The sequence below is a fragment of the Cupressus sempervirens genome, chromosome 3 (genome assembly GCF_028749045.1).
Source record: "Cupressus sempervirens isolate cs-2001-9-10 chromosome 3, ASM2874904v1, whole genome shotgun sequence".
Taxonomy (NCBI): Eukaryota; Viridiplantae; Streptophyta; class Pinopsida; order Cupressales; family Cupressaceae; genus Cupressus; species Cupressus sempervirens.
In genome coordinates this window covers 451,463,933-451,489,224 of record NC_143120.1, presented here as the reverse complement: position 1 = coordinate 451,489,224, position 25,292 = coordinate 451,463,933, and the positions used below count along the sequence as shown (strand labels likewise).

General features: G+C 35.4%; 1 protein-coding gene across 3 annotated transcripts in view; it reads right to left on the bottom strand.

Annotated features, from left to right (window-relative positions):
- LOC149567020 (alpha/beta-Hydrolases superfamily protein) overlaps positions 1–25,292 on the bottom strand; it is a 106,128-nt gene that overhangs the window by 20,340 nt on the left and 60,496 nt on the right. For all 3 annotated transcript variants that reach the window (XM_089820226.1, XM_089820228.1, XM_089820227.1), the window contains exons 6-7: positions 6,779–6,868; positions 5,546–5,638 (exon numbers count right to left, since the gene is read on the bottom strand). In XM_089820226.1, coding sequence (XP_089676352.1) covers positions 5,546–5,638; positions 6,779–6,868 — 183 coding nt within the window. The remainder of the gene's footprint in view (positions 1–5,545; positions 5,639–6,778; positions 6,869–25,292) is intronic.

The window sequence follows — 25,292 nt, the reverse complement described above, 5'->3', positions numbered from 1 at the left end:
CATTGAAATAGAATTATTTACTAAACTTAACAAAATTATATAAATACTTTAGGTTGCTGCATGATCACTCTTAAATCCCTGGATGCTTCTGCATCATATACCTAAGGTAGGAAAGTTTTGTTTTCTTGAAATCACAAAATATAGTTAGATGGTAGAGCTATCATTTCAAGTTATAAACAACCTTCAACTAACCCCATCATTGTAACAAGTACCTCTAATAAATTCCTTTTTTCTCCTCTTACAACACCCATCTAGAATAAGTATCCCCCTCTCCTAACAACTCTACTCTTTACTCTTCTTCCTCAATGTGGAATCAGCTCCACCATAACCTGACCTCCTTTAAATTTTGCTCCACTTAGCTTTCCTCCTCATCTCACCACTCAACATTCCTCTTCTCTTCTCATGGGATGTAGCCCACCTAAGTATTGTCATCTCCATCAAATGCAATTTGCACTCACCACCTCAACGTAACCTCTCTAGCATCCTTTGTTACAATATTTTCTTCCTTTACTATATCTGTCTTTACAACCAATCTCTCAATACTCAACTGCTTTAGTTCTTCATCATCCTCATGCCCACAAAATGACATTTTATAACCTTGCCTACATTTTCATCTTTGTCTATCTCTATTGCAACACCACCCACAAATGCAATTTTTTTCTTCTCTCCTTTCATGCCTTCCCAAGACATACATCCATTGCAACCTTAGTCACCACATGCTTAATGTATTTATAATATATATAGAAATGCAATTGCAACTTCAATTTTGTTTAGAACTCGTTCCTCACCTTCCTCTTCTACTATTAAAATTTTCAACCCTTCATAAAGTCTTGCCTCTACTACAATCTCCTCATGTTAAACTTCCAAGAATCTATTGATCCTTCTAATCTCCTCTTTGACATCCTCATCTTTATTGATTTACTCATCAAACAAGGGACCTTCAAAGCCCATCATCTTCATCTCTTCTACAAGCTCCTTGATCTCATTCTCCATGCCTTTCAACAAACATGTATTTTCTACAAACTCTTCTTCATCTCCATCAAGAATCAAACCTTCCAAGTCCTCTACTACAACCCCTTCTTTTGTGTCACATGCAAGGCAGTCCGTTGCATCTTCGTCTTTTGCAATCAAAACATTGTTTCTTTTTTTCTTAACTCTTCATTTTTTTCTTTTCTCTTTTCAGTCATTGCTCTTATATCATTCAATTGTCGTTGCATTTTTATCACTTTATCTCTTAATTTCATCTCTACTCACAAGTATAGGAATCCTCATAACCCATCCAATCACATTTGTCATTTTCTTCTCTCTTTTCCATCTTCAACTTCTCAAAGCCTCTACACAAATCCTCTTAACAACACACTCAGGTCCTGGTACAAGCTGCCTCACATGCACATTTAGAAGCTCTCACTCAATAAATCTTCTTACCAACAACCTTTGGTCCTAGTGCACACTACCTCACATTTGATACTCTTCTTGAATTCTTAAGTAATTTTGGTCACATATTATCACCAAAGCTCCTCTTGGAACTTGCACATACTCCTGCAACAAAACTCACACACATTCCACCCTATCCTAGTGCAAGACAGTCTCATGTTCGACCCTCTATTCGTACGCTTGGGAACATCACTCTTAAAAAAATCACACAATCTATCCATAGATCCTAGTGCAAGACTACCTTACATTCAATGCCTTGTCTGTATGCTCAAGAACATTAACTCTGCAAAAACTCACACAATCTACCAATAGATCTTGGTGCAAGACCATCTCACATTCAACAATTTTTCTGCATGCTCATGAGTATTTCTTTGCAACAACTCATGCACTCTACCCATAGACTATGATGTCAGGCTGCCTCATGTTTGCAACTTTGACTGCACACTCCAGAACATTAGCTCTGATATCATTGATAAAGGGCTACTCAACCCAACATTTCTCTAATATCATTGATGAAGGGTACTCCCTATACATTCCAAAATATGATTTGATACCATTGATGAAGGATACTAACCTCAACATTAATACATAGCACAAAAACAAGCATTTGCAAGAAATTAATAACTTGCTTTATATTGCTTCAATAAATGAAATACAATATTCAAAGAACACAATCCTTTAGCCTTATGGGCTTTACAAATCCTATATGCTAGAGCTGCAAGATTCACTTCTCAAACTTTGAAATGAAGGAGGTGATCTTCTCAATTTTGAATCATCAATTCAACTCTAAATGACCAGCTCCACTCTGAATATCCACCCAACCATGGATGATGGAACAACTAACCCAAACTCCAATTTATAGCATTTGTGTGCCTCTTGGAAATCCCATGCCCCCTCTTGGTGACAAACACATGGCCACCAAGGAAATCAATACAGCCAATAGAAGACTCTACAACTTTACCAAAAGGGCTCCTGAGGAGGTGTCTCTTCAAACTTCCTAAGTGGGTGCACAAAGAGGCAATTTTCCCATGTTTTTTATAACTACCCAATATATGTGTAAGCTTGACTCTTCCCCTTTCCCCATTGGACATCAAGATGTAGAACTTCAGCATTTTGCCTTGTAATTAAAGCCAAACTCCTCTCATTGAAATCACGGTTTCCATTTGACATGATTTACAAATTAAATTATGTTTATCATCTATGTCACCTTGAGAAATACAATAACTTTACATTAGCCCTTATTGAAAATAGAATTATTCATCAAACTTAACCAATTTAAATAAATATTTCCGATTGAAAAAAAAATTGCTCTTACACTTCTGGAAGCTCTTCCATTAAAATCTTTGCTTCTATTATTAGTTATATTGTTTCTTTCCTTTTAGGCATCACCTCAATAGAGAGTCGAGTTGAAGTTTTGGGAAAATGGTTGAATTTTGAAACCATTTAGAGTTGACTACAATAAATTGATGGAAGTCATGAATGATTAAGTTCTGAGTGCTTTAAATTATTTTCCAGAACATGTGCTACAATAAAACATAATTGGAAAAAATTGAAAATAAAGATTATCATGCATGCCACAAAGTTCAAGAGAAAAGCATGGTATCTAAAGGCTAGTTCAAAGGTCTCTTGGAAGGCATTTTAGTTCATTTTGCCAAGGACACGAGAAGGAACTGTGCTAGCCATGAGCATTCTTGTTAGCCATGAAATTCTTCCTTGAGTAAATACTAAATCGTGTGTCCTTGGGGTTTTCCTACAATTTAGTGTGGTACCATTACAATAGCAGCAGGGAAATATATTCCTCGAAATCATCATGCCAAGACTAAACCTATCCTCTGATTATTCTTTGTGTTTGGACTGATGAAGACTTCAAATGTGTAGTGGAAAAGATCATTATCTGGGCATCTCCTCTCCACCTTCACTCTCAGATTAGAACATTCTATAGTATACCAAATGGAGACTGAGTTTTGTGTCATTTGTTTATGAACAAATTGCTATATCTCCAGGTAAGAAATGTTATATATTTACCTCTTGTACTGACCTATCTATGAAATGATGTAGTTGTTATAGTATCAATACATAGGAATATAGTTCTGCACTTTGTTATCTTTTATCAGTTGAGATTTAAATATTGAATGATATGCATTCATTCTCCGTTACATTGGATGATGATTTATTTCCTAAGTTGTGTAAACCATAGAAGCATAAATCGTTTGGGCAATAAATCAACGAACTAGAGAAGTAGACTTTTTTGAAAAAATGGGGGGAAATCGGAAAAAAAGAGGGAAAATTTTGCATTTACAAAAAAAAAGTGAAAAATTGAATAAAAACAGTCAAGAACTACTTTTGAAAAAATAAAATAAAGGACATTCCCATGGCGTAAAATTCTTCTATAATGATTCAAAGCACTTGCCAACCTCCTAATATATTTTAAACTTGGAGGACTCAAAGTTTTAGCAGTGATATTGTTTGTTCAAATTTCACTCAAGTTATGATTTGAAGTAGCACCAATATATGATGTGGGATTTCTTATTTTTCAAAATCAAGATGAAGCTTTCTTTGCAAAATATTGTCAATAAAAGAAAATCTTCCTATTCATATAAGTCTAAGTTGCTCGTTCAGATTCTGATACGGATGCGGGTTTGATATTAGATTAAAAGAGAAGTATAGTAAAAAACTTGTTCAATGTCATGTCCCCTCTTTAGCTCTGCCTAGCAGTGACATGAGAGTTAGCCTATTATGGAGTCTCGTAGGCTGGCTATTAATATATATAAATAGTCAATTATAATTATAATTTTGAAACTACTTTATAATATTAATTATAAACTAGAAGGATCCCCTACTTCCCTGTCAAAGGGCAATCTATAATAGTGCATAATGATCATAATTTTAAAATAAATGTATAATATTCATTATATAGTTGATCTCATCAAAATCCACATGGCAAGGCATTCACAGAGCTCAAGTCATATTGAAACCGTGATTTAAAACAAATTCATTAGCTGCTTCAAAGCTATCTCACATGCCCTCGCCAATTTAGGATGATTAAGGCCCTTCCAAATTTCATTGATGATCCCCATTGCTCCTCCCACTCCTCTAGAAGGTTTTCCAAAGGTCGAAAGGAAAACTTAAGGGACAAATTACATTTTTTCCAAGCATGTTCCTCATTGGCTTCAATTCCATCCTGGGATCAATCCTATTTGTGAGGGATTTTGTAGGTTTTTGCAATGATCGCTTTTTTTTTTCCCCCATTTTTTATGGATTCTAATATAGTTTCAATGCGCTTTAAATGCAAAAAGGTCATTGAAAATCGAGTCAACAATTGGTCAACAATTTTTTCATAAATCAAGATTTTTTCAAGGAAAAAATCAAGAAGCTTCACGATTCAAGATTAATCAGGTATATTTGGAATTTTTTTTGCAGATTTATGCTTCTATGGTGTAGACAATTGACATTGCAAATGTAATGTCAACCTATAAACTTCCTTCACATGATCCAGATCCATTCAAACAGAATAATCAAGAGTTTAATGTAAATTTAGTGAAACCCTGGGACAAAAACTTGGAGGAAGCTTGTACAAACTGTTGTCATTATCCAACAATCTCCACCTTGAAAACAATTAACCTGATACGCACCCAATGCCACTCATCACCTTTTTTGCAAGGGTAGAGAAGCCAAACTCCACTTCAACTTTCTCAAGAGTCACTGCATCACTATCAATAATCCATCTTACAAAATGTTATTTAGTTTCAATGTGTTCTTAGATTATACTATGACAAGCTTTATTTTCAGCCAAATGAATAGCACATACAAATATTGGTTTAAAATTGATCTTCCTCGCTCACTAAAGCACTAGTTAAGTGAGGTGGCACAAGGGTGGAATAATATTTTTTGGAATAAATTGTCTTTGGGGTGATCATTACTGGTGTAAACACAATGCATGCAAGAGATGATGTGAAAATCTGTGCATTCAGAGATGCCCATCATGTTTTTCATTGTGTGAACAATCACAGGACAAGACTAGTACTGTTCTCAGTTTCACAAATGAAAAGGAATTAGAATTTAAATCAGTGAAAGATTTACAATGTTTCACTATCTGCAAAGAACAACCTACCTGTGCAAAATCATTTGTTCTAGATCTGGACATTTTAGATAATGCCAAAAATGTTGCCCATGTTCGTAAAGGCATGCTCTTCAACAAAGAAACCTGCCATACAATTAGGAAAATTAGAAACAAACTTGCATTTCTAAATAAAAAACATGTAAAACAGGATATTCAAGAATTAATGAACAAGTAGACTAGAATGAAAGGAGTTTGTATAGAATATTTATTAAATCTGGCATGTTCCGTGTCTATATAGTAGGGTCACAGGTGTATTAAGGTTAGGATTAAGTTTAATAAACTTGTTACCCTACCTGCTGCAAGAACTGGTTAGAGATACCCTAAGATTGTGCAAGTGACCTATAATCTTTTTGTTGAAATTCATGGTAATTAATTGAAGGAATTGGAAATATCAGTTATATGTACCTGTACAAAAATATTGTGTTTTAAATTTTTATTACATTTTGCTATATAGAAATTTAACATTTTAATCAATTCACTTATTCCAGTCAAAAGTGATCATGAACATAACTTCTTCCCTGCTTTTCCTCTCCTGCTATTCATTAGAGAAAAAAGATTAATATATTTTCTGGGAAAAATACATAAACTAAAAGATCTATTGACTTGTGGATGGTCTTTTTTTACTGTTTCATATTATCATATTATATCAGGATTCAACCACAGAATTTGATCAATTATTTGTAACTGTAAAGCATTTTTCCCCCAAGTTTTATATTTCTATTTTAGTTTGTTATATATTTGTTTAAGCATTTGGCCCAAAAATACCTTGTATTCTTTTGTATTAGAAGTTTTAGTACAATTCACTTCATCCAATCAAAAGTGATGATGAACATAACCTATATCCCACTTTCCTTCTCCTATCCACTCGGGAAAAAAATTAATTATATTTTAAATAGTTTCTTGAATAGTAAAATGAAGAAAAAAATACTAACAAATAGATGGATTTTCCAAGTGTATGAAATGATGAAATTATCACAATTCAACTGCGTAGATTTTGAATTAAAAACTACAAAACTGAATCTTGATGAAACATTATAAAAAGGAATCTAATTCTGCAAAATGCTTATATTCATAAAACTCGTCTTCCAAGTTTTGAATTGCCTTGTGGAACTATCAAATTTTAGCATATGATCACACACATATACTATTTGAATGTTTTATGCAAAGTCATCAAAGTATAAAAGCTATACCACCATGAATGATAACATATATCAACCACCTTACCCCAAAATATGCTAAAGATTTTGGAAATTTTGCCATATTTCCAGTGCCCTCTGCATAAACATTTCCATCTATCAATACCAATTTTGACACCTGCATATAAGAAACAATAATCATGTTAAATGTTCAGGTTTCTATAGTCCATAATAATAAGAAATAGATATTTTGGATACACTTTGTAGAAGTGTATTAAAATCAACATTTTCTTTACACCCCACAATTAGGATTAAATGATAAGAATTGTGAACTAAATATCCCTATATTAAAATCCAGTACAAGTACTTGATGTCAATAGGACCTACCATAGGAGACAATAATAAATGAGTTAGCTTTTGTCATTTTTTTGACAATTGATTAGTTTTAAACCACCAACTAGACACTAACAATCCAACAACTATGATAAGAAGGCTTTCCTTAATTTGTAGATAGCCGGTCTTTATAGATGTCTTAAGTTTTAACCTTAAGCCCTCCTCTCTATTAAAATTGTTTGTATGCTTACAAGGCTCTTAACTTGACCTCCTTTTAGAAAATAGAATCGTGTAGAAGATCTCTAGCTTGCCTCCATTTCCCATAAGCTAAAGGGTAAAGATAAGAAAACACATTTTAATATTATTCTAAGTCTTGAGGTTTTTTTTTGGTAAATAAGGGACCAAAGCCAAGAGTTTATATTGATATTAAAATTTTAAAAGTTACAAAAAAAAAACTTTAAGCCGCCTTCTTGTAGTATCATGTTAAGTCTAAGCTGCCATAATTAGCGAACAAAATGGGGCCCAACTCTGCTTCCAACTTCTAAGCATAAACAATCTACATTCTTGCAATCTTTCTATAGTTCTATACAAGTATAAAGATTACAAGATCAAAGTCATCACCCAATGGAGCCAACAAGCCATATTACATTCCAAGGGATTTATTAAGAAATGCAATGCTTCTTTTCATGAAGCTTCTTCTAAGCCTTGGTGTTCCCATTCCCATCTAGTCAACGCAAAGAATCTTCTTAAAGGACCTCCATGGATATTTATCCTCTATTTGTTGCCAAACCCTGAGAAAGAATCCTCTTCCCACATTACAAGTGCATAATCAATTGGGTTTGGTATGGCCAAGTATTCATCTATGTTGATGATAGCTTCATGTGAACCTACAAGAAGTTTGAAAAGACTTGCGTTAAACATCACTTCATTAGACGAAACAGTTCATGTTTATCAAATGGTTCACAACTTGGATTGTTGGAGATTGCTAATGTTACAAATTCCTTTTTGAGCTCTGTCTAGCTGTGACAAATTTAGCGGAAAGGTAGGTATGATGTCTTGTCAAACTAGGATCCTCCTCAATTTTGCAAACTTATCTTGCCAACTTTTTCCAGAATTGTCATAGGAGTGAAGTTTGGTGGTGTCATTTCCTCTCTTTACCATTAATTGTCACTTGTTGTCCTACCATCAAGAATACCACGTCATGCCCATTGTATCCCCATCTGGTTCATGATTTCAATGCCTGAACTCCTTTGATGGTTGCAATTTTCTCTAATCTACATGTCATTCCCACTCAACCAAGATTTAAAATTGATTAAGATTTGATTTGAATTTGAATTTGAGATCCACTTTTGCTATGATGTGATGATATTGCTTGATGGTTCTGGAAATCCATTAAGAATTTCTTTGTAAGCCTTAGTTCTGCCCAAATTATAGGACGACTACTTGTTCTGTAATGATTCGCTGAAAAGAAAATCTGTCTGCTCCCTTTTTAGCCATTTCATCTACAATGGCATTCCCTTCTCTAAAAACTATGATTGATCATCACCTTTTCAAATCTGCTAATCAAGTTTAATATCACTACTTTTGAAGATTGGAGTTTCCAATTTGATGTCAACTTTGCTCTTATTGCATTCACCACAACAATAGAGTCTCCTTCAATTTTTATCTTAGCCAAATTCATTTCTAAACATAGAGAGTCCTAATAAGAGAGCTTTGAATTTCGCCACATTGTTTGCATCTTCCTCCAAAGGTTTTATAGTCTAGAAAAGGTTTTACCTAGGCATGAATGGACCATGCATCCATCTCCCTAAGGTACAGGGCCGCCTTTGGAAGCCCCATTAAAGTTAAATTTGAACAAACCAATAGGGGGTGGGGTCCAAGTACAACTTGCTCTGTTTTGTATGCTAGGTTGGCATCCCCTGCCTATAAATTTGGGAGCTTTGAGGCTAAACCAGTTCTTCAATATCTCATCATCCCAACTTGTGTAAAATTTCGATGCATTACTCTGACAATGTATTCTCACGGTTCATTGTTTCTACTATAACAACTTCTATTTTGTTTCACAATGAAGCTTTTTCCAAAGCTTTTCCTTAGAAAATTCTACCGTTTCTTTCCTTTCATAATTCCTAGATCAGAATCGATGGGGATATTAACCAAAGGTTTCCACAAAGGCTCTCTTTGCACAAGATGCACCATGATTTAAATAGAGTTAAAATTTAATTTTCTAAAGTTAATACCCAACCAAGTTTGGCACACATCCATTGCTAGCATTCTAGTGAGAAGGCATTATTGAGTATCAAGTGGTGATAGCATAATGAACAAATTGAAGGCCATGGTAACCAAACTTTTCAAACCAATCTGTTGTCAAGATTCTCTCTTGCAAAGTCATCCATGAAAAGATTCCAGCCTTTGGTAAGCAAGCTTTATTATAGTGCAATTAAGTTGGTAGTTGTGTTTTGATCTGGTATTTCTATCCTAATACAAATTTGTAGCCCTCCCTTATACTGTACCCACCTGATTTAGCTCCATTGCAAATGATCTCATCCCTGCCTTGATTGAGCAGGAAAATATGTTCATTGGGATTTGTTTGAGAATGTCAATGTCTCCCTGTATTAAGTCTAGATTCTCAAAATATTTCCACTACCACTTACCTTGAAGATTATTCTTTGATGATGTGATCTAATCCTTAAAGTGTACAACCCATTTTTTAGATCAAATGGTCTTGATTATTTCTAAATCCATCAACTTAGTAATGATAGTGTATCCTCCCCATGAGTTGGTCCTGAATAGTGTTCTACTACCATCATTGATGTTCCATGAAATGTCATTTAGGATGACATTGCTAGACTTGTGTATAAAGTTCCATAAGTGGGATCCTCTAGGGAATTCTCTTTCTCTCAATGCCTCATCTGCATTGAGGTTTAACAGATACTTTCCTCTAATAATTCTAACCCATTTGAGGTATTTCTCTTGATGTATTTTCTAGAATAATTTAGCCCCTAGGCCCTGATTTTTATGTAGTTGGTTCTTAATCCTTGTCCCCCCAAGTTCAATTGTGTTATATATTTTGTCCCAAGCCACAAGGGCAATTTTTTTAGTATATGTTCCTTGTGAGAAAAGTTTCCTCAACTTCTTTACTAGGTGCAAGTAGATTCCATTCGGTACTGAAATACAAGATATAAGGTAAATAGGAATAGCTGCAAGAGTTTCCTTCAACAAAATGATTTGCCTTGCCCATGAGAGTCATTTTGATATCCAAGACTCATTCTCCTATTTAGTTTCTCTGCAATAGGTTTCCAAGCTAAAGTGAATCTCAATGATTTTTCAACAAGCACCCCTAAATATGTAGGAAGCTTGCCTTCCTTGAAGCATGATATGTTTAAGATTTGACATTGAATCTGTGTTTCGACAAAGAAGATCTTTGACTTCTCCTTGTTAGCAATTTGTTACAAGGCCTTAGCTTAATTTTATAAAATAGTTTTTTCTGTTGTAGCGCCTCCCCTTTGCTACCTTAGCCAAAACTCATTGTATCATTAAAAATTTCTAATGTGTTACTGGTCTAACCAAAGATGTAACTATGACACCTTTAAGGATGCCTTCTCTTTGGTGGCTATCAAGCTTCTTTCCAAGAGCTTCGACCATGATAATGAAGAGAGAGGAAAATTGGATACCCTTGTGTAATCCCTCTTGTTCTTTCAAAGTAACCATGAGGTGAATCATTAATTAAGATTGAGAACATTCGACCTGAGATGCAATAGAAAATCAAATCCATGCTTTGGAGACACCAAATCCTTCCAAGCATATAGCTAGAAACCTCCAATCTACTTTATCATGTGCCTTTTTAATGTCTAGTTTTTTTAATCATGCTTGGTTGCTTATTTTTTTGAATTGAGTGGATGACTTCTTGGATACTCACTCCATCAAATCATCCGGGAACAAAGCTTGTCTAATCTTCACTTATTATGTTCCCTAGAATCTTTTTTAATCTATTAGCAAGGGTCTTTGTAAGTAGCTTGTAAACAATGTTGCAAAGTGATATCGGCCTAAACTTGTTCAAGCATGTTTCTTTATCCTTCTTGGGGATCATGACTATAAATTTGTTGTTAATTATAAATGTGTCATTGATTTCTTTAGCCTAATGATCTAGTAACATCAATTGCTTCTATCAATTCCTTACCAAAAGTGGGCCAATATATCTAAAAAAAATTGTTGGAAATCCATTTGGACCTGGGAACTTGTCAAAGGGTAATTGACTTAGTACATCATAGATTTCCTCCTCTAAAATTGTTTCCATTGACATCTAATTGTCTTCCTGTATGAGAAGCCTCAGGATATCTGCCAACATCTTTTGCTAAGACAAGAGACAAGAGCCTTCATAATTATTCAAAAGGTGTGAGTACTAGTTGACTATTTGTGCTTGTATCTCATTTTGGTTCTCGAGTGTTTGACCTCCTATATTGATTTTGTGAATTTTGTTGGTGCTTCTTCTTTGTTTAGTTATGTTATGGAAGAGCCTTGTGTTCATAACCCCTCCATCCTACCATGTTCCTCTTGATTTTTGTCTCCAATAGGTCTCCTCTTTTGTCAAAATGTCTTTCATAATCTCTTAAAAGATCTTTAAAAAACAACTCAAGCACATTCGTTATTCGATGAGAGTCTTGTTGAGATTCTGATGTTCAGTTCAATATCACTTTTTTATTCAAAAGTATTCTTGAAATGGTTTCCATTCGAGTCAATGAGACTGTTTTTGATCTTCTTCAGCACAGACCTGAAGCAAAAGAGTTTTGATCCTTCTACATAGCACCCCTTCCACCAATGATCTACCAAATTAGTAATTATCTTGCATCCACATATTCTCAAATTTGAAAGGACTTAGCAAAGGTTTGTTGAAAGATCCCTAATGGATCTCTTCTACTGATCTGCTGTAATTTTATATTTTTAAATCTGTTTTCCTATTTATTTGTTTTTTCTTGCAGAACTAGACAGAAGTGCAGAAAGGTTTGTTTTTTTTTTATGGTTTTATAACATAGAAAGGAATAGGGAACAGCAACCATGAAACAAGGCTGAAATAAATAAGGTATTAAGTAAAAATCAGAATTATTGCAAACCGTACCAGGCAGATTTGTCTGAATTATAGAGCCAAGCAATAAATCCAATGCATTTCCCAAAGCTCACATACAAATTTGATGTCAAAATCGAAGGTGAAGATTGTTCTCGAATCCAGCATACATTTGGAGGTGAATACAAGCAATACTCTATACACCACATGGTGTATCTACTGCAAATGGCATCCCACAGGCTGCAATGAACCACATCCCAACTAGAAGATGATATGCCACGCTGAAACCCCAATAAGAATTGATGCCTCTGTCCTTAATCACCACACACAATGCTAAAGAGATTCGGTGCCAAAGATTGCTGAGGGCTACGTCCCAACCAATCACTAACTTGGGGTTTGCGTCCCAAACTAGAAATCGCCCATTTAGGCAAATTCATAAACAAGTTGTCAAATATGCAAAAGATGCTCTTAGAATGAAGCTTTTATCTCCTTATAACCCCTCTCAATTGCAAATCAAACCCTAAGTGTCTCCAAGTGGCGTTGGGTAGTGAAAGTGTTATAATTTCTTATTTTAAAGTGGTCATGTCTAGAAAATGACCTTTTACCTTATAGACACAAATTTGTTCATTGAATTGCCCTAAGACCAAAGAGAAAGATTTAGAGAATTTCGAGACCTTTCCAATGAGCTATCACACCATAGGATGCACATCCAGATGAGGCCAAAAGCCCCTTATTACTCGAAAATAGCTAATGACTTAGCCTTATTTAATTATTAAACACTAACTTAGGAAATATTAAAAATATAACCCAAATAGCCACAAAATGCCCAACTGACATCACAAACCACAAAATCATCCTATCACCTGTCTGTGACTGAAGTCAGAAATCAAGGATCCACTGGCAATCTCATCCCTAAAATCTAGGGATGCTCCTAAAATTTAGGAAACAAGCCCTATCCCTCTGAAACTGAACCCAAAGAGTAATCTCATGGAGACCCAACCCTGGGCAAGATCATACCTCCTAAAAAGTAGGAACTGCCTCCTAAAAACAAGGAACGTCTCCCAACTGATCAATAACTACCAGAACATCCAGTCCCCAACACTGAATAACCATACTAGGTCTCTATCCAACCCTGTCAGCCTACAAGACCCCATAATAAGCTGACTCACATGTCTCTAGTAGACTGAGCTAAAAGAGGGGACATGACATTTGTCTTCACGCAAAAAATCCAGCTGAAAAGGGAAGTGGTCAGACCCTGAGGTTAGTGATTGTTGGTATAATAAATATTAAAAATTACACTTTACTTAGGATAATGCATTTGCATGTTAGTTGTCATGTAGACACCTAGGAGTTCACATTCTATTTTAGCACATGGTGTAGGAGAAATCCACTTGCACACAGTTGTTGACTCACACCTCATTGTTTGTGAGCTTACCATCCTCCCATTGTTACGCATGTTGCACATACCTTGTTACACAATGGAAGATGACCGTCTTTAGTGGACATGTGATTACACCTTGTCTAGTTGATAGGTTATCTCTATCATCCCTCCTAATTATCATACATTGCCTATATATTAGGGCAATTCTACATGCATTGTATCTGAAAATCAATTAGGCAATAGGTCATATTAGACACTATAGTCTTGATCATTATTGACTAAACCAATTGATCATCATTTTACCTGTCTCTCTTGTGCCATCTCTTAAGCTTCTAAATCTTGGCATTTTCATTCTTTGCCTTCGGCGAATTCTCACATTGTATCAAGCTTGAGGCAGATTCTTACAGCAATATTGAAGCTGTGAGATCAAAAAAAAAGGTTGTTAAGTCTTCTCTGTAAAAAAGAAATGACCTAGTTTCTCTGAGATATTGCTAAAACCCATTATTTTCTTGTTCCATGTGACAGTCCTATCGTCCATTTCAATCTCTCGAAGGTTTTCTTTTGTAACACAAAATTTAAAATCTACTTGAGGTTGGGATTCTGTTTGAATCCCCCCACTATAATCCAATAAATAAACAATAGCACTAATGTCACAACCTCTAATGAAATCCTTCTTTGCCCAGACCCTAAATCTACTGCTAAGTTATTCCCAAAAATTTTGTTTCTTCTTGGTGGGGATTGGTCCATAAACATTTAGACCTAAGAATATAAGCTTGAAGTTTAAGCTTATGATAGTTCTCCCTATCCAATTGGGCTTACCATCCTGCTTGATGAAGATCACTCTTCTTGGATTCCACATGATTGCCTCTCCACTGGAGAACCGTATGCTTCTTCAAATTCCAACATCTAGCCACCTATTCTCTTAGAGAATCTCTCCATTTTCTTTGAATTCATATTTGTTTCCTATAACATCATTATAACTGATTTGAAAAAAAAAATGCAGCATTTGACCAAATGTTGTTAGAAGCATTTGCACCCATAACGTTCCATGATATTGTCTTCATTTCAACTTGGGAAGGAACTTCCCCTTCCCTACTTGCAAGTAAGCTATTATTTTTGGTTGGTCTAATTCTTCCCCTTCTTTTGATCTCAAGGCCACTAAGGACTTTCCTCCTTTCCCTTGCTTTGTTTTTCCCCACAATCAGGTGACTTTTTAATTGAAGATGATCTTTCTAACCCAAGACTGATGTTGTCACCTCACTTAGGATGGGAGATGGACAATACTCCATATCTTTTCTTGGACTTCTTTCTTTCTAATTTTGATTTTTCAGGTCTTGATCACACAAATCTGAGAATATAATCCTTTATTCTTTCTTCTTCCAAGAAGTATGAATCTAGGAGCCTTTCCAAAATAATTGAAGAAATTGCACCATTGGAGGTGCTCTTTTGTTGGGATGCTATTCTCATTAATCCAAAAAGTTCATAGACTGCCTTGAGTCTAGAGGATAGGGTTGAACTTTGATCTGTATCCTCTGTTTTACCTAATTTCCTAGTCTCTTTGTCATCCACTTCAATTTTCTTATTCGCAATTTTTTCGTATTTTTTTAGTGGGACAATTCCCCCTTTGATTTTGTTTTTTAACCATCTGTCTTGCTCCACCAAATGAGCTGAAATCCAATGCTTGGCATTCTTTGTGGGACTCTCAATTGGATCGAAGTCTTTGTCTCTATCCTCTACCCTAGTGCATCTGCATGTGATTGTCTTATTGCTTTGGGATGAATACCTTTTAAGAAGGCCTAAGAGTGATCTACCTTCAATTTCCTTTACCAATATCCTTGCTGATTTATTGCATCCAATACAGAGGCCACTAGTTGATGTCTTAGAGACATATGGTTGAGGTGCTATTTTCCTCAACCATGTGATGTTTCGCCCTTCTTCCTCTCCTCCTTTTGAGTCAATTCAATGAGATACCATTTGATTTTTCGACCTTCTTCCTCTCCTCTTGAGTCAATTCAATGAGATAAATTGAGACTTCAAAATCTATATCTTCCATTTTGGTCCCCTTTGAGGCATTTTTTTGCTCTAGATTTTTCTTTGGCTTCCCTCATCATGTCAATGAGCCTAACTTGTAAGATGTCTCCACTTACCTGATTTTGCCCTAGTTCATTGCTGGCCTCTGGATCTTTGATGGTCTGGAACATTTTTGTATGCTGGGATTTCCAAAAAGTTGTCTCCTAAGATTTCTATAGTTGCAATGAAGAGTATTTCTTCCCCTTGATAGTTCTACTTGCCTCTTTGCTGTATCTATTTTGAATGAGTTTTCATTCTCAGTCGTGATAAGGCACCATTAAATGGTTTGGAAGCTCCTCCATCGTAGGGATCTCTGTTAGGAGTTGATCTACAATTTCTATTGTCATATTTTCTTGGACTTCTACCCACCATTATTGGATAAGCATTCTAAAAGGGGGCAATATGGTGAAGGATACCACTTGCAGCATATGTCATATAGACTTTTTGATCCAATTTGAAAATTGCTTTTAAAGAAAAATAATTTCTTGCAAAAATAGCAAACATTAAAAAGAGGAAATAAATCCCTTAACCCTAATCACTACCCTTAAATAAAAACATCTCATTTGCAACCTTGCAACTCACATTTGAATTTGCACTTAGAGTGTGGCAGCTATTTAGAGAGGAAAGAGAGGAAGAATTCAGGATCAATATTGGTCATCAATGACTCATTTACACATAAGATACAATCGCAATAGCATCTAATGTGGATTCGGATTTCTCGAGATTACTTTTTATTTATTTCTGATATTTTTAGAGGCTTCAAGTTATTTTTTTCAATTTTCTGTTGTAAATTTGTTCAAAATCCAAAATAAGTACTCGAATGAGTTCTTCAAGAGATCATATGAGGTGAATGAATGAATGAGATATGAATTGAGACTCTAGGAGACCTCCTCAATGAGCAAGTCTGCTGAAGTGGGGCAGAACATTAAAATCCTTTTGAGTTTCTAAATTTTCAAAAGAAATAAGGGCACCTCTTTATTGAATTTATGAAAAAAAAAATTGAGGATTGAGCTATAACCTTGTGTAGGGCACAATGGAGGTTAAGCAAGCCACAAAACTTACAAATTTTAAATAAACTTAATAAAACATGCACAAAAGGAATGTTAGAATAAGCTCTCTTCTTTCCTCAAGAGTGTCTCCAACGGTGATTGCTCAAAAAATGATAACCTTTCAAAAATACAATCGCAAAAAGATTAGTAGCAACCTACTCGAATACCATGAAAGGAAAATAACATGGAGAGTCAGAAATAACTACTCAAGAGCAATTGTTTGAAAGTAAGTCTTATCATTGAAGAAGCCAAACGAAGAATGCGCACATCAAGAGCCACTATTATGTAGATGGCAAAATCTTAGAGAAAGTAAAATGTGATTAAGAGAGAGGATGAGCACACACAGAAACAAGCAATACTACATTAGAAGAATTGACATATGCAACTCAAATATATAGAGGTGAGAGAGAGAGAGGAGTAGCAAACTCCCAACACTAAGGATGTCTCTAACATCCTGTGTGTGTGCAATGTGTCAAGGGTATCTAATATTCCAAATATTTGGAATAAAGAAAATGAGTTATGAGAACTCAAAAAAGACAAAGGAATTGTAGGGGTTCCTTAAGAATGGTCCTACAAGAGATAAAAAGAGGAAATTAACTTTACCAAGTACAAATTAATTCCTAAAATGAAAGGTCAATCGATGCATGAAATAAAATTTTAGGATAATTCAAATGCAAGTGCATGAAAAGGCTTGCAATGGGATAGCTAAAAAGAAATTTATGCTTGTGTCATCTCATTCCATGAGGTGTGCTCCTCATATTTCAAGGATATGCTGAAAATCATAATACCTAAGTTGTCGATTTAGGTACAAGTATCGATATGGGTATGCAAACGTGGTACATGGATGCATGCAAAAAATAATTGCGGGTTTGGGTACATGAGTAAATAGTTATACATCTAAACAAAAGAAAAGTTAAAGAAATATAGAAAATTGTAAAACTAAATCATTTGATAGTATGATATGGTTAGCATGACTGCTGATGTTATTCCTTTGGGGGAGTATCCCAAGCATTGGAAAGCATGTAGCATAAATGACATGTTGCATTCATGACTGTGTTTGTCATCTGATGATTACATAGTATGGTTTTTACAAAGACTAGCAGAGTAGCAGACAAAGATCGTCGTCATATGGACAAAGGTTTGATGTTCAGTAGAAGCACGATTAAGAACATGTTCTACATTGTGTCCTGATGATGAGGTTAAGTGCGCATCAAGTAAGTCGAAGATGTATAGAAGATATGTTTGATTTACAAAGAGCAGTACAAAGACAAAGTACCTACAAAGCAGTTTCTGGTGAATGGATTGTATCTCCTAATAGAAATAGAATTGGGTTATGCGAAGTTAGGCAGTGACAGAGGACAATCTGATGATGACGTCAACGAGTGCACAAGGTCTGGAGTTGCAAGTGTGAGAAGTTGTAAAGACTGTGAGCCGACAATGTTGTGTGATTGCGAAATAATTAATTATCTTAATGCAGTCCTATTATAATTAATTAAGAAAGCCTCAAGCCCAACTCAAAGAATTGTTTTGAGGACTTGGTATAAAGAAAAGTATTTTCCTTGATTGAGTAGTGTGAATTGTGCTAGGGGAAGTGTGAATAAGAGCAGAGTATTTAGTGAATGTGAGTAAGCGATCCAAGGGATTATTGGATACAAAGTTGACGATCTGGTATCGAGATTAGGATCAAAAGTCCAGTTCACAGGACAGAGGAAGAAGAAGCAACAGTACAGTTCATTTCTATTATTTTGCAAGGAATAATATAGAGATCATTTGGATAGTGGGTTCATTGGTCTTGCCCCTGAAGCTGTTTGGACAGTAGGTCCATCCATCTTCTATAACTCCTAACAATGTTGGAATCTCCTAACAGGGATTCAAAGTCTCATAACAGATATTGATTTTATAAAGTCCTAACAAAGTCCATCCTCTAACAAGGAACATTTATATCAGTACATCATTTTGTGAGTACCATTCCCCCCAGGGTTTTCCCTCTGATCAAGGGTTTCCCTAGTTAACATATCTGGTGTTATCGTGTATGAGTATCTTGTTATAATTGTTAATTATATTGCTCATATGGTTAAGAATTAATAAGGTTGATAATTATTGTAATAGTTGGATAACTGATTTACTCCCCCCCCCCACCTTCTCAATTATATTGGTGGACTTTATATTCTAACAAGTAGTATCAAAGCATCAGTTCCTTGAAGAGAAAGCTTAATAGCTTTGGGAGATCAATGGCGAGCTACTGCAAAAAAGAGTCCTAAGTTTGATGGGGTTAACTATGACAACTTGGAAGAAAAGATGAAGACTCGTCTGCTATGTATGGGTCCAAGATATTCGCTTTCGACAAAGGATAACAAAACAATTGTGGAAGAAAGCAAGCTTGAGGAATGCAATGAAGCAGAAAGAGATTTTCTCATGTGCAATATGTGAGCCAAAGAAGCTCTACTGACAGCTCTTCCTGAAAATGAATATAGTCAAGTAAAATCACTAGAAACATCTCATGAGATTTGGAAAGCATTAGAATCTACTTTTGAAGGAGGTAAACATACAAAAAGAGTAAAATTACATAATTGGATATGCTTGTTTAAAGATGCTAAGATGTTGGAAGATGAATCTGTGAGAAGCTATGTTGGTAGAATATCTGACCTTGTCGCATGAATCAAATCATGTGGTAGATCTAAGGAAGAAGATGAGGTTGTCTGGAAGATTTTGAAAACTTTGACACCACAATTCAGGTAGGTAGCACAGATGATTGAGCTATCAATACCCTGTACTGAGAATTTTACCTAGAAAACTTTACTTGGAAGATTGGAAGCAGCAGAAGCAAGTCTGAGACAATCTAGAGAATACAAAGAGTGGAGACAGTTTTTTAGTGCCTTAAGTGTTTGCCCTTGCTTATCCAGAAGTGCAAGCACCCATGGAGATTATGCTAGCAGCAATAGAACTAGATTTGAAGAGGATAGAAAGATTGAAAAAGGTATAGCCTTGCTTGTGAGAAGAGAACCAGATGGTAAGAAAATCTTTAAATGTTGGACTTGTAATAAATTTGGTCATTATGCATCTAAGTGTCCTAAAAGAGACAAAAAGTATAAGAGAAAATTTAAACCTAGAAGACCTAGAGATTGTTTGTATGCAAATGAAGATGATGAGTCTGAGGAAAGAGTTCAGAGTGAAAGTGATGATGAGCTAGGATTTGTAGCCATAAAAGAAGATGAGCTTGATAAAGAAATTAGAGAAGAAAAGGCTCTAGTTTCCCAAGTTGAAAAGAAATATGATTGGATGATAGACAGTGGATGTTCACATCATATGACTGGTGATATGAACAAGTTTGTTAAATTCAGAAATCATGATGGAGGTATTGTTAGAGTTGGTAACAATGCGGCATGTCACATTATAGGGATATAATCTATCACTCTTGATGGAAAGACTAACACTGATGGTGTTTACTTTGTTGATGGATTAAACCATAACTTGTTGAGTGTTGGATAGTTGGTGGATAAAGTGTATCAGTTGCAGTTTACAGAGAAGACTTGTATCATCAAAGATAAGGATGGTAAGCTAGTTGGAACAGGTACAAGATCCAAAGGTAATGTGTTTCAATTGAATATCACTCAAATGACATGTTTGGTTGCAAAAGTGGAGAATAGATGGTTATGGCATAGAAGGTTTTGTCATATAAACTTTGATAACATTGTGAAGGCTAGTAGTCCATTTGTAGTTAGAGATTTGCCTAAGATCATGAAGCCTACTAATGTTGTTTGCAAAGAGTGTATCATGGCTAAGCAGAAGAAGGTATCATTTCCCATCAAAAAGTTTACTACTACAGAGAAGCTGGAGATTGTTCATACAGATTTGAGTGGCGCTACCAGAACAAGAGGATTCTATAGAGAAAGGTACTTTATGATTTTCGATGACAATTTCACTAGAATGATGGGGGTAGCATTTCTTAAAGAAAAATCTGAAGCATTTGAGAAGTTCAAGATATTCAAGAATAGGGTTTGAGAAGGAATATGGTGTTAAGATTAAATGTTTGAGATCAGATAGAGGTGGAGAGTTTACTTGTGGCGATTTTAACATGTTTTGTGAAGAAAATGGAATTAAGAGACAGTTATCATCACCCAAGACCCTTGAGCAAAATGGGATAGCAGAAAGCAGAAACAGATCATGTATCAGAGGCAACAAGAATAATGATGTTTGAGAATGATGTATCCAAGACTTTTTGGATAGAAGCAGTCAATACAGCAGTATACACCATGAACTGGGTACAGATCAAAAAAGGTACGAATAACACTCCTTATGAATTATGGTTTGGTCATACACCTTCAGTAAAATATTTCAAAATCTTTGGGAGCAAGTGTTACATAAAGAGAGATGATGATGTTGGTAAATTTGAAAAAAGAAGTGATGAAGGTATGTTCCTTGGTTATTTATTAAAGAGAAAAGCTTACAGATGTTTTAATCATAGAACCGAGACAATTGTTAAGTGTGCAAATGTAAAAGTTGATGAAAAGTTTGGAGCTAAAGAGAAGATGGATTATAACTCTAATGAAGAAGAAGAAAATCCTAGAATTGTTAGAGAGAATGTAGAAGTTTTCTTTGAGACCAACAATGACTTGCAGAATGATGTGCAAATTGTTGAACAAAGAGGTGAATATAGATCAAAACCAAGAGAAGAAATAAGATTTGAGGTAGAAACTCCTACACCTAACATGAACCTAATAAAGAATCACCCTAGAGCAGATAATTGGAAGCAAAGACAAAGGAGTAATGACAAGAAACAAAGTAAATGAGGAACTACGTTTGATTTCTCAAATTGAACCTAATAGTGCAGATGAGGCATGTAAAGATGTTCATTGGATTCAAGCAATGAAGGAAGAACTAGATTAGATAATAAAGAATGGGACATGGGAATTGATTCCTAGTGCTAAAGACAAAAATGTTATAGGAACTATATGGGTATTCAGAAACAAGATAAATGGACAAGGAGAAGTTGTGAGAAATAAAGTTAGACTAGTATTCAAAGGTTATTCACAACAAGAAGGAATTGATTACGAAGAAAAATATGCCCCTACAGCCAAAATGGAAGCAATAATAATGTTTTTGGCTTATGCAGCAAACAAGAAGTTCAAAGTGTATCAAATGGATGTCAAATCAATCTTTCTAAATGGAGAACTTGAAGAAGAGGTTTACATTGAGCAACCTAAAGGATTTCCTTTGACAAAAGACAAGGATATGGTATGCAAATTGAAGAAATCTCTATATGGTTTAAAGCTAGCACCTAGAACCTGGTATGCAAGATTGGACAAGTATTTGGCAAAACTTGGATTTGCTAAAGGTACGGCAGATAGTAACTTGTATCTAAAAGAAATTGAGAATGGTTCGTTGATAATAGTGATATTTGTTGATGACATAATCTTTGGACGTAATGATGAGGCAAGTGATAAGTTTATTGAAGAGATGAAGAATGAATTCAAGATGGGCATGATTGGTGAGATGAAGTTTTTCCTAGGTTTGCAGATTGTGCAAAACAATGATGGAATTTTCATATCACAAAGTTAGTATTTGAAAGATTTGTTGAAAAGATTTGGCTTTGAAAGTTGTAAGCCTATCGATACACTAATGGTAACTGGTCACAAGTTATCTAGCAAAGATGAGACACCTACAGTTGAGCAGAAGAAGTACAAATCTATGATTGGAGGTTTGCAATATCTGACTCACAACAAACTAGATATAGCAAACGCAGTTGGGATTGTAGCTAGATTTCAAGCTGATCCTAAGGAATACCATTATGCAGCAGTATAGAGGATATTCAGATATTTGAGGGAAATATCTGATTATGGGATATGGTATGTCAGATCAAGTGATTTCACTTTATGTGCTTATACTGATGCGGATTGGGCAGGCAGTATGGATGACAAGAAAACATCAGTTGAAGCAGAGTATATAGCAGCAATAAATAATTGTAATCAAGTCATGTGGATGAAGCAAATGTTGAAGGATATTGGTATAGAATTTTCATAACCCGTTATCATATATTGTGATAACACGAGTTCAGTGAGTATGTCTAAGAATCAAGTATTGCATTCTAAGACTAAGCATATATCTATTAACTATCATGTTTTGAGAGAGAAGGTCAAAGAGAAAGAGATCAGATTGGAGTATGTCCGTACAAAAGATCAGTTTGCAGATATCTTTATGAAGCGCTTGCCTAAAGATACATTTGAGTACTTGAGGGGTATGCTTGGGGTTATGCCCCTACCTACTTCTGAGTAGATGATGCAGAGTTTGCATCAGTCCAGTGGTACAGAGCACTATTGATTGACTGGAGTGAATGTTGATGCTTCATGTATGGGGGAGTATCTAAGATGAGAAGAGTCATAAAGGACACTTGGTAGCTAGTTTTGAACAGTATCTTTGGACACTTGAGCTAGTTGAAGATTTGGAGCAGATGATTGACATAATGAAGCCTTTGTCATTGATGTCAATAGGGGAGAGAATGCATGAAAAACATATCTACTAAGTATGAATGAGGGAGAATAAAAGTGTGCATGGGAAAACATCTCCTAAGTATGTATTGCTAATAGATATTGATGTATGGGGGCGAGATAAACTATTATTGATGTCAATGGGGAGCAACATTGAATAGGGAAGGAAGTAGAGAGTTGTTTAGTGTGAGCAACTGTTGTCAATCCTAAAGAAAGAGATGCATAACAAAAGTGTTCCAGAAGATTTCAGATTTGATTGATGAAGAGGATTTGAAAAAGAAAAGAACAGTAGCAGTTGCAACAAAGTGTTGTTTTGGTATTCTTGGAACTTAGATGTTTTTCAGCTATGTTCCCATCAATGTCAAAGGGGTAGATTGTTAGCATGAATGCTGATGGTATTCCTTTGGGGGAGTATCCTAAGCATTGGAAAACATGTAGCATAATTGACATGTTGCATTCATGACTGTGTTTCTCATTGATGACAACATAGTATGGTTTTTGTAAAGATTGGCAGAGTAGCAAACAAAGATCGTCGTCGTACGAATAGAGGTTTAATGTTCAGGAGAAGCGCGGTTAAGGACACGTTCTACACTGTGTCCTGATGACGAGGTTAAGTGTGCATCAAGTAAGTCGAAGACATACAAAAGATATGTTTGATTTACAGAGTACTACAGAGACAGAGTACCTAGGAAGCAATTTCTGGTGAATGGATTGTATCTCCTAACAGAGATAAAATCGGGTTATGCGAAGTTAGACAGTGACAGAGGACAGTCTGGTGATGGCGTCAACGAGTGTGCAAGGTCTGGAGTTGCACGTGTGAGAAGTTGTAAAGACTGTGAGCCGATAGTGTTGTGTGATTGCAAAAAAATTAATTATCTTAATGTAGTCCTATTATAATTAATTGAGAAAGCCTCAAGGCCAACTCAAGGAATTGTTTTGAGTACTTGGTATAAAGAAAAGTATTTTCCTTGATTGAGTAGTGTGAATTCCACTTGGAGAAGTGTGAATAAGAGCAAAGTATTTGGTGAAAGCGAGTGAGCGATCCAAGGGATTATTAGATGTGAAGTTGGCGATTTGGTATTGAGATTAGGAGCAAAAGTCCAGTTGATAGGACAGAGGAAGAGGAAGTAAAAGTACAGTTCATGTCTATTATTCTACAAGGAATAATATAGAGATCATTTGGACAATGGGTTCATTGGTCTTGCCCTTGAAGCTATTTGGACAGTGGTTCCATCCACCTTCTACAACACCTAACAAGTTTGGAATCTCCTAATAGGGATTCAAAGTCTCTGAACAAGGACTGATATGTACTGAATGTGTCCATCCTCTAACAAGGAATATTTACATTAATACATCATTTTGTAGGTACCATTCCCACAAAGGTTTCCCTTTGATCAAGGGTTTCCCTAGTTAACATATCTGGTGTTATTGTGTATGAGTATCTTGTTATGGTTGTTGATTATATTGCTCATATGGTTAAAGATTAATAAGGTTGATAATTGTTGCAATAGTTGGATAACTAATTCACCCCCTCCTTCCCCCCAGTTATATTGGTGGACTTTATGTTCTAACAGATACTTCATCATTGATCGATGCCAAATGCCAATGATAAATATTAAATGGTAATCGATAGTTCAAAAATATTCAAATAAGTTGTATCATATATATCTAGGTTCACAATACAAATGAAAATCGTTACAGTTACAAAAAAGACAATAAAAAATGATGTCTTCTATCTTCAATGTTGTTCATCAATCATCAAAAGGGTTATCAAAAAAGTCATATATTACAATTCAGCTACCACAAGTTCAAGAACTGTTAAACTCAACGTGGTGCCACTCGCTCTAGATGCATCATGTGTAGGTATGTCATCATCATCATCATCCATATTGACTAGCAAGATCCTCAATGGTTGCATTCAAGTTGGTACACTCAATAGACACAAAAGATCCTTAATAATTTTTCATGTTGCACTTTCATGTAAGAAATTAAGAATGCTTGTGATATTCTCCATCTTTCAATTCGTAATTTAATTTATAACCTTTTTCTTCCACCTTTGATTTTAATTCGGAAAATCTACGTTCCACAAAGTCTTAAGACAAGTGGAGAGGGGACAAGGGGGAAGAGTCTCAAGGACAAGTATAGGGGACCAAGGGCATAGATTTTGGTACAAAAGGGGGGCAATGGCAATACATTGCACGATGGTGGTGGGGGAGCATTCAATG